General features: G+C 42.1%; 1 protein-coding gene across 2 annotated transcripts; it reads left to right on the top strand.

Moving 5' to 3' along the window:
- The first annotated feature begins 5,107 nt into the window (after positions 1-5,107).
- osgn1 (oxidative stress induced growth inhibitor 1) lies at positions 5,108-18,380 on the top strand. 2 transcript variants are annotated; one of them, XM_039015186.1, is made up of 6 exons: positions 5,108-5,382; positions 8,251-8,327; positions 11,315-11,451; positions 11,894-12,085; positions 14,472-14,563; positions 16,457-18,380. In XM_039015186.1, exons 2-6 carry the CDS (start codon positions 8,270-8,272, stop codon positions 17,505-17,507), a joined length of 1,530 nt encoding a protein of 509 aa, XP_038871114.1. In that variant the 5' UTR covers positions 5,108-5,382; positions 8,251-8,269; the 3' UTR covers positions 17,508-18,380. The 2 variants fall into 2 exon arrangements, with proteins under 2 accessions (XP_038871114.1, XP_038871123.1); XM_039015195.1 differs by lacking the exon at positions 5,108-5,382 and having other exon boundaries at positions 7,861-8,327.
- The last annotated feature ends 207 nt before the right edge of the window (positions 18,381-18,587 follow it).

Here is an 18,587-nt window from a genome sequence, read left to right as displayed (position 1 = left end):
AACCTAAGGATCGACGTCACCACAGCAGCTTTCCTACTGTCGTGGAAATTCTTACACAGGGACACTCAAAGTCAATCTTAAATTAATCATAGTTTATTTGTCAGCACGCTGGAGAGGTTCGAACCAACTCATTGCACCATAGCCATTTCTGTCAGAAAACTCTGTCGGGGCGGTCCCAACAGTTGTCTTATATACGGCTATACACAGACAAGTTATATTTGCATGATTTAGCACAATTAATTAATCATTACCGGTTTGGTCTATTCATGTGACCGACCAATACTGTTTCATAACATGTGACAGCCCAACACCCCACAAGGCTTCTTTCTAAGCTGAGACCTTGAAACTGAGATATCTTTCATTTGTTCTCAAAACACGGTCATTCGTTCTCAAAACAACGTCTGGGCGTACTGCCAAATTGCAGCTACTGATAGGTGTGATTTGTACAGTCAACCACTTGCATGAACACAGAAATTGGTTTATAGAACAGCACATGAATAGAACACAGAAATTAGTTATAAGAATAGCACAAACATTAAAATGTCCCTTACACTACCACGGCCTGACGATGATGTCTACCTGAGACTCTAAGCCAAACTCTAGAGTCCAACCCCTGGATCCTTCATCTGCAACCCTCTGCTTCTTCCGGTCCATTCTCATTCCCCTCCTGAATCCTCATTTCTTTTCAAATATGTTTCCAAACGGCTACGGTCTATTATCTGGTTCATTACAATTGCTTTGTAGAAAAATACATTCACAGTTCTCATTATCAATAGAAAAATAGCTACATAAATATACATTCTGATACTTTCATATACAATGTTCAGTCTCTAACAGCAGTTGCAGTGCAAGGGCTGCTACTCGCTGTTTATTATCTATGCATAGTCACTTTACCCCTACTACATGTACCAATTACCTTGACTAACCTGTACTCTGACATAGACTCGGTAACCCCTGTATATAGCCTCGTTATTGTTATTTTGTGTTATTTAAAAATAATAATAATAATAATTCTTAACTCTATTTTCGGCGGCAGGTAACCTAGTGGTTAGAGCATTGGGCCAGTAACCGAAAGGTTGCTAGATCGAATCCCTGAGCTGACAAGGAAAAAATCTGTCATTCTGCCCCTGAACAAGGCAGTTAACTCACTGTTCCTAGGCTGTCATTGTAAATAAGAATTTGTTCTAAACTGACTTGCCTAGTTAAATGAAGGTTTTAAAAAAGTGTTAACCAACAATGCAGTTGTAATAATTTTTTTAAGGGCTTTTCACGGTAAGGTCTACCTGATATTTTCTGCGCATGTGACTAATACGATTTGATTTCATGGGTAAGATCACCGGGAAGCCAAGCCAGGGGGAAAAAATGCATATTACAACCTATGTGTTGTGATAATTGCTTTGTTTGCTCTATAACCTGTTAGTTCATATGCCTTGACACCGTGATATATAGGCCTAAGGCCACAACAATTAGAAGACACAGTGGCAGAATACATTCAATTACACCTTTGTTTCATCACAAAACTGGAGAGCAACATCTGTCCTGTGAAGTCCACAAAACATATTGCAGTTACATGATCTACAGCATGTTCAAGAAAGTCAATGTTTTTAACATTTTGGAACTAAACAACTATTGATTTAGAACCACGGAGAGTTACCGCTAGTCGTAAAGAAAACAGGCGCTGCCTCCACTACAGTACCAGTCAAAAGTCTGGACACACCTACTCATTCAAGGGTTTTTCTGTAGAATATTAGTGAAGACATCAAAAGTATGAAATAACACATATGGAATCATGTAGTTACCAAAAAAGTGTAAAACAATTAAAAATATATTTGAGATTTTTCAAAGTAGCCACACTTTGCCTTGATGACAGCTTTGCACACTCTTGTCATTGGTCCCACCTGCCTAGAACCTGCCCTCACCGTAACGTTAACATAACTGCAGGAAAGCAGTGTTCGGGAGGCGGGCACGAAGTACACTGTCTACCGGTGTACTACTGTGCTACCGGTGTCGCCCCCACCTCCATAACATTACCGGAGTACTAGCTAGTACTCAGTGTTGCCAACTCCTCAGTAAGGAAAATAGGTATTGGCTGTCCTAAAAGTCGCTAGAAGTCGCTAAATGACGTCATCGCCTAATTTGCATAATCGGCCATGTGCATGTAATTGTGATGGACGCTGTAGGAGAGAGGAATAACGCCGTGGGAGAGACAAAAAATGAGTAAAACCCTAAATATGTTTAGAACTACAAATGAACAAGCTGCAGAGAGTGGCACACACAGCGAATAAGAACCAGATATTTGAGGCCATACTCCTCCTTCAGCACTTTATGGACACCATTGTTAATCCCTGTCATAAGAGGCATTGTCAGTCCCTGTCCCCAGGGGTTTCTCTTTTTTAAGACAACACTCCTCGAGGAAAGCCACAACAGCACGGGCTATAGATTTGGCATCTCTTCCCTCCAACTCAACAAGCCCCAGAAATGTTGATACAATTGTCTGCTTGGTGTCACTAAAGTACCTTATCACAACCCCCAGGTACTTAGAAACACTTACATCCGTGGACTCATCGAGGAGGAGGCTGAAACGCTGGTCACCCACATCTGCGACCAACTTTTTCAGAAAGTATGGTGCTAGAACACCATTAATCATTTCTGCGCACTTTGTCCTGTGCATTTTGAAGTGGGTAGCAGCAGTAGAGTTTGAGAAAGCAGCTCTACATGCTTCTCCAATGTGATCACATGCCAGCATGGAACAGTGTTCAGCGATAGCTATGGTGGCCTCAGCCTTTTTTGCAGAGTCAATTTTTTAAACCATAAATGGCAGCTTGTTTTGGGTGGAACTGCTATAAGGCTTTGCCTTTTGAGTATGTTTTTGAGTTGTCATGTGTTTTTTTAGATCACTAAGTTTGGCGTAAGAAATCAGCCTTAAAATACAGGCAGCATGCCCGTGTATCATCTCCAATAAACGGCTTCAACCAGCCTTTGAATTCAGAGTTTGATTACCACTCCTTTCTGTATTTTTGAGTGTACAGTTTAGACTGAGACATGATGAGCTAGCCAGCTAGATGTTTAGCTTATGTCACAGAGAGGCACACAGACAGTGGACAAGGTGAGTAAGTGACTGAGGCTGTGTGTGTCAAATGCAGTGATTTATTTTTGTGTAGTGATTTATTTAGACAAAGAACATTTTACATTTACATCCCGACGTTAGTAAGGTGTTTGTGTAATGTCAGTCAGACGTGCAATGATAGGCAACAGCCACACGGTGGTACTGTTGCCTAGGCTTATATATGTCTCTTATCACCCCCCATAGGACACTGCCTAGTCGTGTCTACCAGTGTCCTAGATAGCGGCCCTCGCCGCCCACCTGTGTTATTGGGGCATTACCGCCACCTACTGTGCTGGAGTACTCCCGCCTGTGTACCTGAGTCCTAGCTTAAAAATGTACCAATAGAAGTATAAAGAGCGGTTCCTGCAGATGCAAGAATGCCTACATTTATGTGATTTTTTTAATCCTTTTTTTATCCAGGTTAGTCTCGTTGAGATAAAATATTTTTTTAAAGAGAGACCTGGTTCAACCAAGAAAGCAGCAGGGGAAACAATGTTTCAGTCATAGACACATCATAAACAACATTTAAACGTAGACACGCATACATTACAATTACAGAAACATAGAAGCGTTTTAGAAACTTGTTGACTATATAAAAGTATTTGGAATGATTATGACAAGAAACACTCGCAAACAAACAAAGTGCACAAGACACACAGGGCTCGTTCGACATTGCAGTTGAGTTTAAAGGCAATTCGAAACTGACTGATCTACAAATCACCTTGCATCCTAAAAACTACTCAATATTATTTGTAGGTCAGTCACAATTTACCCATGACTCATCCCGGTGTTGATGCCCTCGAACACAGCCATGGGTTCAGCTACCTTCAATGGTGAGAGTTGCCGCGTTCACGTGCTAGTCAGAACTAGTAAACTCAAACATTTCCGACATGCTAACTGGTTGTAGTTATACACGTGCCGCGTTCAACAAATCAGCAAGTCGGAAATTTCAGAGTTTTCTAGTTCCAACTAGGATGTGAACGCGACAAGTGGCCTCTGTATGGGTGTGAACGCATGCAGGAAGGCATGCGAATTGCGGGCCCCGAATTGTGGGTAGCAATCACACCGTTCTCCATTTGAGACCATTCCATTTGTCCTTGAGGGAAATCTCCATCCACCCTCGGGACCAGACCATTCAAAACAAACTTGCCCAGTTGCTTGCATGATGTTCAGTGCTATCTGTGATCCTTGGGACGTCCATACCCTAACCTCTAGCATTTAAGATGTAAACTTCAATGGGGTAGGGACGTCCCAAGGATCCCAGATAGCGCGGATTGCATCATCAAGGAGAAAGCCTATAGTCATTTCAAGCGTCATCTCCAGTTGACCATGACGAGAGAGGCAAGTTGAAGTGGCCAGAGTCAGAGTTGTGCAGAAAGTGTTGTATGTTGAGGCAGTGAAAAAAGTAGAGGAGGATGGGTCAAGGGTGAGGGATCCTGAGAGAATCTCAGTGAGTAGATTTTTACCAGCACAGAGGGATAGGACAATGAGTGATTTATGTTTGAATAAGGTTGGCTTCTTAGCCTTCGTAGCAATGGTTATCAACTGTACTGCAGAAATGGAATGTAAAATCGCAGAAAATATATGTTGTGGTGGAAGCTGCATAGAAGTATTTGGGTATACGAGATTTGAATTCAGAAGAATTACAGGGTGTGTTGAGGGATCCCGTCATCCCAGTATGTTGACATGGTGCAGGAGCAGATAGGGTCAAAGTAGTGGAATGGGGGAGTGGGTTTTTAATGAGTATAGATGGCAGTTGAAGAGAAGTACCTGGGTATACAAGATTTGAATGCAAAAGAGTTAATGATTTACATTTTTGATGAAATTGTGATATAAAGGTGTAGGGTTAATTGGTGGAATTATTATTTTTATTTAGGAACCGGAATAAGAATTTAATTTAATGTAGGTAGGCCGTGACTGGTCTCACACTTCAGTACAGTAGGTGGCGGTGTATGCACTTTAAAGTTGGATGCGATCCACCAACCCAATCCCAAAGACGAAGAAGAAGGTGACCATGAGTGGCTGGTGAACACAACGCAAATAGGAATTATAAAATTAGTTCATGCTCTTCTTCCATCGCGGGTTACCGTAACATTGCAGCATTTTACACATGTCGGTGAAAGAGTCACATAACGAGAATTTGAGGCATATCTTTAGAGATTGCAGTCGGTTGAACCTGCCTGGGGAAGGAATCGAAGGTTTTCAACAAGGGTAGGCGTTTGATAACTAGCAACGTTTAAGGGATATCAGCGGTAGCCTTGTCTTCATAGCTATCGGTAAGTGGAAACATTGTAGTCAATATTTCAACATTTTCGTTCACCTTATTTGGCCCATTTAACTTTTCTCCGACGTCTTCTAGGCTGTTCCTGATGTGTCTGTTGGTAAATAGCGAATTTGACGTGGTTTCAATGTGCCGGTTGCCGATGGAAACCGTAGACAGGAACCCAGCATTGAAGTAGAAATCTAAATCATTTAAACAAGGCTATCAGTCTAGACATTTTGCGTTGGATTCAGGTTGTGTGTGTGTGTGTGTAACTTTAATCTATCGATAATTAGGCTACAGTCCAGTTAGAAGGGTGCGTCGGCTGCAGTCAGATGGTCCACTACTAGACTACAATCGGGCTGTTTGCGGGTACTGTGCACGTCTCGCGTAGCGCATGGACGGAAATTATTGGCTACAATATAGGACCCATGATTCATTCGAACCTAGCGAGCTAATTTGGCAAGCATTTTCAGCTAGCATGGCGAATATTGACATGTATTCGATTTATGTTAACATGGCACATTATTTATAACCATAGCGCATTGAGTCGTAAGCAGTTATATCATAACCTCATGTGGTGGTCTGGCAGGATTACATCATTTGGTACAGTGAAACAGGCCGGCAGATGGCGGGATTGAGTCGTTTTCATTTTACCGTCCAAAGGGACTCTGTTTATGCAAGGCAAACCCGTTTTTGTGATTTCTGGTATCATCAAAATAAATAAATCACAGCACGTTTTTGGACTCATTCAGCAGTTTTTACCTGAATAAGTACAATTGCATTTGGAATGAATATTGGAAGTTTAATTTATTCCTTTATCTTAAATTGAAAAGGATGTTATCGGTTCTTCCTGTAGACAAGACATTCATGAAGTTTCTATCAAACATGACTTATTAAAGCACCCAAATAATAGCCTGCAGTTACACACGGCATTGTTCTGTGTAATTGCGTGCTATTCTTTGGGTGCTGAAATCAGTCGTTTTTGATCAAATTAAGTTGTCGTCAGAGCTCCAGTCTGCCCACACTAACGTTAGTTGAGTTTAATTAGCGAATTGATAAATAGCTCAATGTAAAAACACAGTTTTAAAGTGTCCAAATCAATAACCAATATGCAGAAACAGTTCATGATATTAAAAACATAAACCAAAAATGTACTATCCACACATACATGTGCAACAATAGTAGTCATATTACTTGTATTTTTTTAAACTAACAACTTATAAACCGCACACGCCCCCAAAAATAATTTGTCTAGTGGCAATATATCATTCATCAATTGGGAGGGGGGTGATATGCACTGTTTAAACTAACACTATTCATGGAAACACAGAATAACCTATACATAGTTGGTTAGATGAGAATTTGTATAAGGCTTCTATCTATTATTTTGCAATGGCCAATGTTGATTTCGGGAGGCTGCCATCACGGGGAAAGAGGAATAATTCACTTTCTGTTAACTTCAGCGATTCACGACCCGCCATAGGATATCAACAGTCACAACGGTTGGCTGCTATTTAAGTGATAGTTTGACTTTCAAATCTGTGTATTGATGTGTTCCCAGCGACTTTTATACAGAGACCACCCTGAATTATATTGAATTCTGTGCCATTTGAGAAAGAAAATGATAGATGCGTTCTAAGATGAAATCAACAGTACAAAACCAATGAGCGTGTATGATGAAATCAACTGTAAAAAAACATATGTTTTAAGCAATTGTTCTTGTCATCATGACTATGAACTTTTATACTAGCATCACCAGTCTGAGGTAAAAAATTAATAAAGTGTAAGTCCCCTCAATTCTGTGGTCTTTAGTTGAGACGTTTACAGGAGAGGTGCAGTTTGACAAATTAAGTTATTAGTTGTACCATTTCAGACAAGTAAGCCTTCGCCCCCAGGATGACCTACCTAGACAAAATATGTAGCTGTAACGACTGCAAATTTATGCAAGCTTTGATCACTGACGTGTCAGTCACAGACAAGTAGAGACTGACACGTACAGAAAGGCAGGCAGATAGAGACAACTGAGGACAATGTAGTTCTTTGGGATGAATACAAGAAAAAAACATTTGAAATGTCAATATGTTGTGGTCTGACAAAATACGGTTTTAACAAGGACATCTTAACCTAGATCTTGGGTGGGCTAATATCTCACTTTAATCCTGTCCAGCTGTTCTATATAAGCCTATAAACAAACAATATGGGTTAAAGTATTTAAATAATATTGCACTGACTGTCACTAGAAAAGGTAAGGAACATCTGCTTGTAACAGTCAAATCTTAGTCAGTCCACATAGTTTCCTTTGCATTGTGAGTCCAGCTCAGCGGGATTGAGATGACATAAAAGCTTCTTGCTGCGCTATCGCTTTAAACTTTCTGCCGAGTCACGCTTACAAGCAAAGTGAGTTGTATAACCACTCTGCTCGCTGTAAGCCTCTGCAAGGATCCAGTAGGGTTCCCAGAGCTTTCTGGTATGACACGTCTCTTCCCCCCCCCCATTACTCACTTCACTACTGTACTACTTCTCCCCTTACATGTTTAAAGCTGTCCTCGCCCCCTTCCTGGCTAAATTAGATCACTATTGGACCCTTCCCAGCCATTTAAGTGCTCTCCCTCAACTATTTGAGTTGTGTTTTAGCTGCAGTTTCCGTTCCACATTTAACTTCTCTTATCTGTACACGTTCACCTTGGCTTGAGGACACGGAGGCTGGTCTCGCCCAGATGGAAGTGTTTTGTTTCTTTTATGTGCAGTTATGGAAACCAACTTGGCAATGGTGTCGGACAGGGATGTGTCATTGGTGGACTGTGGAAATGTACTGAAGTAGAAGACCAGGGCAGGAATTTAAAGGCTAATGGTTAACGTCCCTTTTTTTCTCTCCTTGCAGATAAAAGCATACAGTGGCCATGGACCTGCAAAATAAAGATATCCTTCCCAGAGAGATTCTGCCAGTTGTTGTCATCGGTAAGACTGGGGTTACTGTACACATTCAGCTCTGAAAGACTTGGCTATAAAACCAGATTTGGTTACAAGTTATTTCTACACACAGTAGGGAATTTGGTCAAAGATCTTCTCAGGGACTAGACTATGAAACTGCTACCGGTATTATAGGGAAGGAAGTAACACTTTGCACAACAGTGTTTTTCTTCTGAGGCAATTTCCAAATTGCATACGGTGGGTGAAAGGATGCATTGTCACCAATGTCAAGTGCCCTAGATCCTAGTAGACTCACAAGGCTCGTTCCAAGATATGACACCCACCATCTCAGATTGTTCTAAAATTGTTTCTGTAGTTAGAAACAGTTAAGATTAGTATTTCTACACCATTATTTTTGTTGAAAGATAATTGGATCTCTGAGAAATTAAAATAATTGATTGCAGAACATGGTATTTTCAGGATGTAGAATGGGACATAAAACTAACAACTTCAATTTTATAATTTCTATGAACAGGGAGGGGGGGAAACACCACATTCACTGAGAATACATTGCATAGGATGAAAAACAAAACAGCTACATAAGATTCATAGATAACTGATACTGTATACTCATTGTTGGGTTGGGAATGAGGTGGGTGGCTTTTTACCTTTTCTTTGGATTCCTACTCATAGTTAGAAACATTTGGATGTTAAGTACTATATGTATTGAAAATTATATGAATCCTATAAATTAAAATGGTCAATTTGGATGCAATCAATTACCTTCATATCTCAGAGACAAGATTATATTTCAACAAAATAATGTTGCAGGAATGCTAATGTTATATTTCTTACAACAAACAATGTCGGAACAATCTGAGATGGTGGGTGTCAATCCTCTTTCTTGTGCTTTTTGAGGTGGAACGACCCCATAAGAACCTAGTTTGTTAGAATGATGGCACAATGTGCTCCCCTTATAAGAAGAACACTTATCTCAAATGACTTTTTTAGGCTATTCTTAAGCGAGGCATTCTTAAAAGCCAAGTATATTTTTATACAAATACTTTTTTGACTGCTATTCATGGTTTATTCTCATATCAGATTTTTACATTCCTGATGTGGTGAACATATTACCACCACACCAGAAGTCACGAGCCATTACTACAGTAAACTTTGACATCACGGTAATCTCTTATGCACTCCGGACATGCTTGGTGGTACCCAACTCACTAATGACCATCAGGGTGCAAATGGCCTGGTACTCATGGACCTGTTGTCCCTAACCACACTGACATAAATGCAAATGCAATCGAAAATCGCATCAAACACTTATCAAAACAGTATCATGCTTTTAAAACTCACCTCACTGTGATTGATCAATTTGAAGAAAGAAGTTCAACAACAGGTTTCAAAGCCTAACATAACAAAATGGACATCGCTTTCTAAGGTTGTGAATAATTCAAAACATCCATACGCATATTAGAGATAATACATAGGCCTATAAATGAGCCCAAAAAAAGAAGGGAAAAAACAGAATTAAAATAATGACTGTGCCGTTATACAATGTTGTACAATACATAGCCGATAAATACATACAAATATTTAACGTGTCTTTGGTAAATAATACGTATAGCCTATACTCCAAAATTAAAACAATTATTGTAATCATCTTTGAGTGTGGACTGTGTTATTATGCATACTGGATGGACTGGTTACCTTATGCAACGTGCCAAACTTTCTATTCATTAGTCTGGGAGAGAACGCCTAGGTGATGACGTTGGTTCATTGATTGTTCAGGTTGTCTTACAGAGTTAGCCTACAATTTGTATTTGATTTTGAATAGCCTAGTAATAGGGCATTTTTTAAAACATTTTCGTAATTTATCGACTGACACATTACCTTATAGTTACAGAATCTCACCACCGTGTTTCAATCTCCTCCCCTCTCTCCTTCAATCCTCTCTTGAGTGTGCAGAGAGAGGGGCTGTCAACAGTTTAATGCAATATTTTTAGTTGTGAAAACATGTTACTTTTGATGCTCCCAAACAAATTTCACTTGGTTTCCCAATTTAAGCACTGGCTAGCTGCAGGAACAGGGTTGGAGGGCCCATGGCATACAGCGTTTGGGCGGAATATCACCTGTCCTGCAGCGAGAAGCTGCATGCTCTTCAAACAGTGGTTGATTCATGGAGTGAAATAACCAGAGTAGCCTACCCAGGCTGATTTTGAAAATTGAACCAGCAGGAAAGCGGCCTCCAGCCACTATTTGAGTGCATATGGATGACGCCTTTTTCCCCCTGGCCATTTTATAATGGGCCGTTCTTTAATCAAAATTAATTTGACCTATTAGTAAAGACAAAATTGAGAGTAGTCTGATGGGGAAAATATAATCACTTGATGTTAGGCTGCACAGGCTATTCTGAGGCAAGGAACAGAGCGCAAGCTTTTTTGCTTAAAATGAATAATGGATTTATTGTGATGATGGATATTAAATTGATTTCGACTTTCTTAAATGTAGACGTTCCAAAGACGTGCATCAGTGGCTTGTATGCGTTTAGGCCTGGAGATACTAAACGTGTTTATGTTAATTGACTGTCTATTATCGTGAGACCAGCAGTCTTTTGCCTGGCAATAACCGGCTGACAAAGTTTCATGACAGCCAAAGCCTGTATGAGCCCCTAAATAATGTTAATATATTGCCTTACATAATATTAAGGCACTACATTATTATTATTATAATAATTGTTTTAACCTTTATTTAACTAGGCAAGTCAGTTAAGAACAAATTCTTATTTTCAATGACGGCCTAGGAACAGTGGGTTAACTGCCTTGTTCAGGGGCAGAACGACAGATTTTTACCTTGTCAGCTCGGGGATTCGATCTTGCAACCTTTCGGTTACAAGTCCAACGCTCCAACCACTAGGCTACCTGCCGCCCCAGGTAGCCTAGTAGCCTAGCCTACATAAACAAACATAAGCTGTAGTGGTTAAACTAATTTATTCAACTTGTCTGAACTTGCACCTCTTTCTCTCCTAGGTAACGGCCCCTCGGGCATCTGCCTGTCATATCTGTTGTCAGGTTACACCCCCTACCTGTCTCCAGAGGGCACTCACCCTAACCCCCTACTGCAAGGCAAGCTGGATCAACAGCCTCACCTGTCACTGATGGAGCTGGTAAGAATGACACCTCGTCTGTCTTCACAATGTCTCTGTGACAACTCGCATTTTAAACCTAGCTTGGTGGGTGTTGGTTTACAGTTGCCCGGACTGGTTGTAGGTGCTAGTTAAAATGTTCTGTAAAATGCTGTCTGTTTGTGTTTACCACTAAGATTTATGGTTTGTTGGTAGTTATGCAACTATTACTACCTGGATGTATGCTCAGTAGAAATATTTGTGTGGCTGTAAGTAAGGTCTGTATGTAGGCTACAGGAGGTTTTGTAAATAAAGTTGTGTCCATGTTATAAGCTTAGTAAAAAGCTTTATTAGTGTCCTTGATAAAGGGTGGCATTTTGTTTTTCAATGAGCTAGACCCTAAAACTAATTATATAATAGGTAGGTAGGGCTACATACCACAGTCTTTGTACTAAGTTGTTTACGTGTTTGTTTCTGTGTGCAGGACCTGGAGTACCTGTGTGAGGGACTAGAGGGCCGCTCCTCCAACCCTGTGGCTGTGCTGTTTGACTCCCTGCTCCTGCCCGACAGTGACTTTGGGCTGGACCATGCCTCACCCCTGCTTTGGCGCTATGAACCGGAGCGGGCCACCCCACACCTGGTGCTTGGCAAAGGACCCCCAGGAGGAGCCTGGCATGTAAGTGCCCAGTCCATAATAATTGCCCAATACCATGTTGACCCCCTGGTCCCCACTTTGTTCAGATCTAAAAAGGATTGGTTAGTCCAAGAATTCCAACTTGTCCTTGTGATGTTGCTCACAACAATCCAATCATTTTCAGATACACACAAGGTGCTTTATGGAAGGGGCCAGGTGGTGATTTGCAATTTGGTAAAAAAATTGGGTCATAAACGTATTCTTTGCTAACATTCAGAATTGGTCTGTCACCGCCTTAAATCTCTGAAGTCTGTTTTTGTCAAGTGGAAAATGGCCTTGGGTATTTTGTATTTTATTAAAATCCCCATTAGCTGTTGCTGAAGCAGCAGCTACTCTTCCTGGGGTCTATACAAAACATAAAACATAACATAATACAGAACATCAATAGACAAGAACAGCGAAAGGACTGAACTACACAAATTTAAAATCAGAACAATAGAACCAAAAAAGGTCCTACGGGTTGCACGCATACATAAACTGAGCACACACAAAAAACGTCCTCTCACTGTCAACTGCGTTTATTTTCAGCAAACTTAACACGTGTAAATATTTGTATGAACATAACAAGATTCAACAACTGAGACATAAACTGAACAAGTTCCACAGACATGTGACTAACAGAAATTGAATAATGTGTGCCTGAATAAAGGGGGGTCAAAATCAAAAGTAAGTCAGTACCTGGTGTTGCCACCAGCTGCATTAAGTACTGCAGTGCATCTCCTCATGGACTGCACATCAGCTGTCCGTCCTGTCTCCCTGTAGCGCTGTCTTAGGCGTCTCACAGTACGGACATTGCAATTCATTGCTTTGGCCACATCTGCAGTCCTCATGCCTCCTTAACAGCATGCCTAATGCACGTTCACGCAGATGAGCAGGGACCCTGGGCATCTTTCGTTTTGGTGTTTTTCAGAGTCAGTCGAAATGCCTCTAGTGTCCTAAGTTTTCATAACCGTGACCTTAGTTGCCTACCGTCTCTAAGCTGTTAGTGTCTTAATGACCGTTCCACAGGTGCATGTATATTCATTGTTTATGGTTCGTTGAACAAGCATGGGAAACCGTGTTTAAACCCTTTACAATGAAGATCTGTGAAGTTATTTGGATTTTTACTAATTATCTTTGAAAGACAGGGTCCTGAAAAAGGGACATTGCTTATTGCTTTTTTTTGCAGAGTTTACATTAGTACAGTGGTTCCAAACCTTTTTCGGTTACTGTACCATCAGGTACATTTTGCTTTGCCCAAAGTACCCTTGAAGTACCCCCTCGTGTATTTTCCCTGTAAGCCTATGGTTTTATGAGTCCTCTGAAGTACCCAGTGTGGATAGGAACACAGTACCCCTGGTTGCCTACGAGTTAATTAGGTCAGATTGGGGAGAGACGTTGTGCTGTGAGGTGTTGTTTTATTTGTTAAAGCAAATTGAGTCATTCAAGATGGAAGGGAGAGATGTGATCATGGCTCTATATAATATTGTGATTTGCCTTGAATTCATTCTGGATTTGGGGACTGTGAAGAGACCCCTGGTGGCATATCTGGTGGGTAAGTATGTCTGTCTGTCTAAGTTGATTGTACAGACAATTTTGAATTTTCAACACTAATATTTCTCAGAAAAACAAGAATTGATGCAATAATAATAATAATTCTTGGTCCCTTTCTGAAAATGTGTCTTGCATCTCAAAAAACCGCAGAAAGCATCACCCCAAGTGCATAAATAATACAGCCGACAACACGGTTTACAGATGGATATAGTTTGCAACTCAGTTCGTAAGTTCTGGGGGGGTGCAGTTACTGTATTTATTCAATTGACTTATACTGGTGGAGATGAATGATTTCTTGTAAAGGTGGACTCTGTATAGGCGGCACTCCTGGTTGAGTGGGTGTGTCAGGTCGGTGGCAATTCTCACTTCTGCCCTTGACACTCTCTCCAAGAACAGCACTTCCATTTTCTTGAGATGAACTACACTGATTTTGCTTGACAGCTTTACTATTTTGTGTAATAGTTTTTTTGTTTGAGATGGATAGTTATAGTCAATCTCTTGGTAAATTCCTTACATAGTATCCTTAGTGAAAAATGTTGTTTATATGTCATGGCTAACTAATGGCATGTAGCTAGTAAAACCACCTGTAGTTTGCATACCTGCAGATACATTGGCATGTAAAACAGCAAGGGACAATGGCAGACCGTTGCTTTCTGGGAAAAAGGTGGGTGGGTGAAATATGCATCTGATGACCATTGACCAGAACACATTGGGCCCTGGCCAACAGTAACGCCATTCATAGGAAATAGGATGCCATTTGGGACACGAAAGTTTGCATATGTGGCTTTCAGCCTTGTGGTTAATGGTGCTGGTGTTTGTGTGTTTGTCTCCTTAGGCGATGGAAGGCTCCATGCTCACTCTCAGCCTGGCTAACTGGATGGAACTGCCCGGCCTGAAGCTTAAGGAGTGGATGAGAGAAAAGCGCAGGTGGGTCCTCCTAACAAGCTACAGCACCATTAAGGGAAAAATTGACAAAATTAACTTTTTCTTTTGATATTTTTTTCATTAATCCACAGAATCAAAGATTTACTTGCCACATCATGATGATGATGCGTTTTGTGGCAGGTGACACTCCTTTTTTTTAGTCCAATATCTTGAATGCTGACATGCTAAACATTTTGGGACTGTATTACACTGAACAAAAATCAAACCATTTCAAAGATTTTACTGTGTTACAATTCAAATAAGGAAATCATTTAATTGAAGTGAATTCATTATGCCCTAATCTATGAATTTCACATGACGGATACAGATATATCTGTTGGTCACAGATACCTTAAGGTAGGGGCGTGGATCAGAACCAGTCAGTATCTGGTGTGACCACCATTTGCCTCATGCAGCGTGTCATCTCCTTTCCATAGAGTTGATCAGGCTGTTGATTGTAGCCTGTGAATTGTTGTCCCCACTCTTCTTCAATAGCTGTGCGAAGGAATCTTGTACAGATCCTTGTGCCATGGGGCCGTGCATTATCATGCTGAAACATGAGTTGATGGCAGCGGATGAATAGCACGACAATGGGCCTCAGGATCTTGTCACGGTATCTCTGTGCATTTAAATTGCCATCAATAAAATGCAGTTTTGTTCGTTGTTCGTAGCTTATGCCTGCCCATATCATAACTGCACCGCCACCATGGAGCACTCTGTTCACAACAGCAAACCACTCGTACACACAACGCTATACACGCTGTCTGCCATCTGCCTGGTACAGTTCAAACCGGGATTCATCTGTGAACAGCACACATCTCCAGCGTGCCAGTGGCCATCGAAGGTGAGCATTTGCCCAATGAAGTCGGTTACGACGCAGAACTGCAGTCAGATCAAGACCCTGGTGAGGAGAACGCAGATGAGCTTTCCTGAGACCGTTACTGACAGTTTGTGCAGAAATTCTTAGGTTGTGCAAATCCACAGTTTCATCAGTTATCTGGATGGCTGGTCTCAAGACGATCCCGCAGTGTGAAGAAACCGGATGTGGAGGTCCTGGGCTGGCATGGTTACACATGGTCTGCAGTTGTCAGGCCAGTTGGACGTACTACCAAATTTTCTAAAACGAAGTTGAAGGCAGCTTATGATAGAAATTAACATTCAATTATCTGGCAACAGCTCCGGTGGACATTCCTCCAGTCAGCATTCCAATTGCACGCTCCCTCAACTTGAGACATCTGTGACAAAACTGCACATTTTAGTGGCCTTTTATTGTCCCCAGCACAAGGTGAACCTATGTAATGATCATGATGTTTAATTAGCTTCTTGATATGCCACACCTGTCAGATGGATGGATTGTTTTAGCAAAGGAGAAATGCTCACTAATAGGGATGTGAACAAATTTCTGCACAAAATTTGAGCGAAATTAGCTTTTTGTGCATTTGAAAAATGTCTGGGATCTTTTATTTCGGCTCATGAAACATGGGACCAACACTTTACATGTTGCGTTTTATATTGTTGTTCAGAGTAACAGTGTACTAATAAAAAATAACTTAGTTTTTGGTGTGAATTTTTCCTTTAAGTGGCCACAGTCGAATCAGCCATTCCAGATTGACCTTATCATTCTTACTGAATAGGAGTGTTCACTTAAGGGAAATATTCTTGTTTGCATGTAGTTTTTTCTGTGTTGAGCCGTTTAGGAACTAGGATTAGCTACCAGTATTAATGCCTTAGGTTTAGTGAAAATAGAGGCAAAACAAATGTGGTTTTGTGTCAAAGACAAATGGCTGGTGAATGAGGCTGTTTTTTTGTTTTCATTCAGGTTTTGGCCCCAAGGACCTTTTTTGTGTGTATTTTAAACACCGGTGTCTGACCCTCATACTTAAATCTTTGTTTCAGGAACGTCCGTAACGACAGGGCCACCCCCGCCGAGATCGCCTCCTACTACCAGCACTATGTCAACCAGATGGGCCTGGAGGACAGCTTCGCCTGCGGCACCACCGTCACCTCCATACAGAGGGTGAACTGCGAGGGGGCCAGCGGCCGTCCCTTTTGGAAAGTCCAGGGGACCCAGAAGAGGGAGGCTGACGAGCTGGGGGAAGGAAGTCTGTCAGAGGTCCCCTTTACAGTGTGCGCAGACTACGTGGTTCTGGCCACGGGCACCCATGACATCCCGGCCCGTCTGGGTGTGGAAGGCGAGGGTCTCCCCTTCGTGTGCCACAGCTTCTGGGAGCTGGAGGCAGCAATCTCCAGAGGCCAGCTGGACCACACCTCAGACCCGGTACTGGTGGTGGGAGCCGGGCTGACAGCGGCCGACGCTGTCCTGGCAGCTCACCACCTTAACACGCCTGTGTACCACGCCTTCCGGCGCTCGGTCACCGACCCAGGCCTCATCTTCAACCAGCTTCCCAAGCTCCTCTACCCTGAGTACCACAAGGTGCACCAGATGATGACCCAGCAGCAGCAGCATGGCCAAGACATCCCCAACTCTGGGGGAACGGGCACCCCGGTGGACCAACAGGAAAACAACACCGCCTCCATGTCTACTGGCTCCTACCCAGGCTACGTCAGCCTGCCCAAACACCGGGTGGTGGCCTTCAAGCCTGACAGGAAGTGCGTGCTGGAGGGGGAGGACGGATGTCGCACCGTGCTGCAGGTCTCCATGGCCCTGGTGCTGATTGGCGCCCACCCCAACCTGTCCTTCCTCCCTGAGAACGGACGGCCCCTCGGCCTCAACCCCCAGGAGCCAATCACGTGCCGGCGGAACCCCCTGGAAGTTGACCCCTACACGTACGAGTCGGTGTCAGAGGGGGGGCTGTACGCCATGGGGCCTCTAGTTGGGGAGAACTTTGTCCGCTTCCTCAAGGGGGGTGCTTTAGCCATCGCTAGCGACCTCGCCAAGAAGCAGCGGGCCAAGGAGGAGAATCGCACCACCCTGCGTGTGTCCTAGACTCTTAGGGGTTAAGGGTCGCGACAGGAGTAAACTGCTCCTAAGGCCTGTATTATTATTATGTAGGCTGGGCTGGTCAGCTCAGGCTAAAAGACTGAAGCGCAATCTGTGACAATACGACCTGCACTAGTCCCAATACTCCTCAAAGGATATTGCCACTTTCTCTGGCTCCGCTGAGAGATTAATTAAATATTTTTACCAGGGCAGGAGAGTAGGTCAGGTTGATGTGTAGCTAATCATATGGTGCAAGGGTAGAATCAATGTCCTTATAGAGTACCACAGTATGAGTCATTATACCCATAGAACATGGCGGTCAAACAGGCGAATGGCTCCAATAGTTTGTACACCGTTCATTTATCCCATAGATGGATTTTAGAAATACTTAAAATAAGGGCTGTGTTTCCTGTAGGCTTACCCTGACGTAATGTTTTGATAACCGTGTAAATCTCTCAGACAAGGTGACTTTTATTAACATATTCGCCTATATTTACCAGGCAAACTGAAATGTTAATTAGCTCCTAATGTGGCTATCATAAAGAACTACAAATGCCATTATTATCTGGATGAGACTGCAGACTCGAGGCAAAGGTAAGAATATCTGGATGAACTATCTGTTAGCTAAATGTAGTAATTAAGAAATTGGCCAAATGTATTTAAGTGGACAATTCTGTGAACTGACTTGTAATTTTAAATTGACACAATACCTTTTAGCAAAGGTGTCAGCTAGAGATTTGTAGTTTTGCAGGGATTTGTAGTTTTGCGTGATGTCTGCTTTGATGCGAATTAGCATTTTCGAATCAGTAAATAGGACCTAATATATTGATAAAAGTCACCTTGTCCTAGAGAGATTTACATGGTTATCCAAGCGTCACGCCAGGGAAAGCCTACACGAAACACAGCACTTATTTTAAGTGTTTCTAAAATCCCCTATGGGGAAAAATGTATGGTGGGAAAACAATTGGAGCCATTTCCCTGTTTGACCACTAGATTTTATGGGTATTATAACACCTCCACTGTGGGGCGCTATTTGGTTCCTCATCAAGTATGCTAGCCCTATACTACAAATGTAGTTTGAGTTAG

The sequence above is a fragment of the Salvelinus namaycush genome, chromosome 2 (assembly GCF_016432855.1).
Source record: "Salvelinus namaycush isolate Seneca chromosome 2, SaNama_1.0, whole genome shotgun sequence".
Classification (NCBI taxonomy): domain Eukaryota; kingdom Metazoa; phylum Chordata; class Actinopteri; order Salmoniformes; family Salmonidae; genus Salvelinus; species Salvelinus namaycush.
This window is presented reverse-complemented; position numbering and strand designations above follow the sequence as displayed.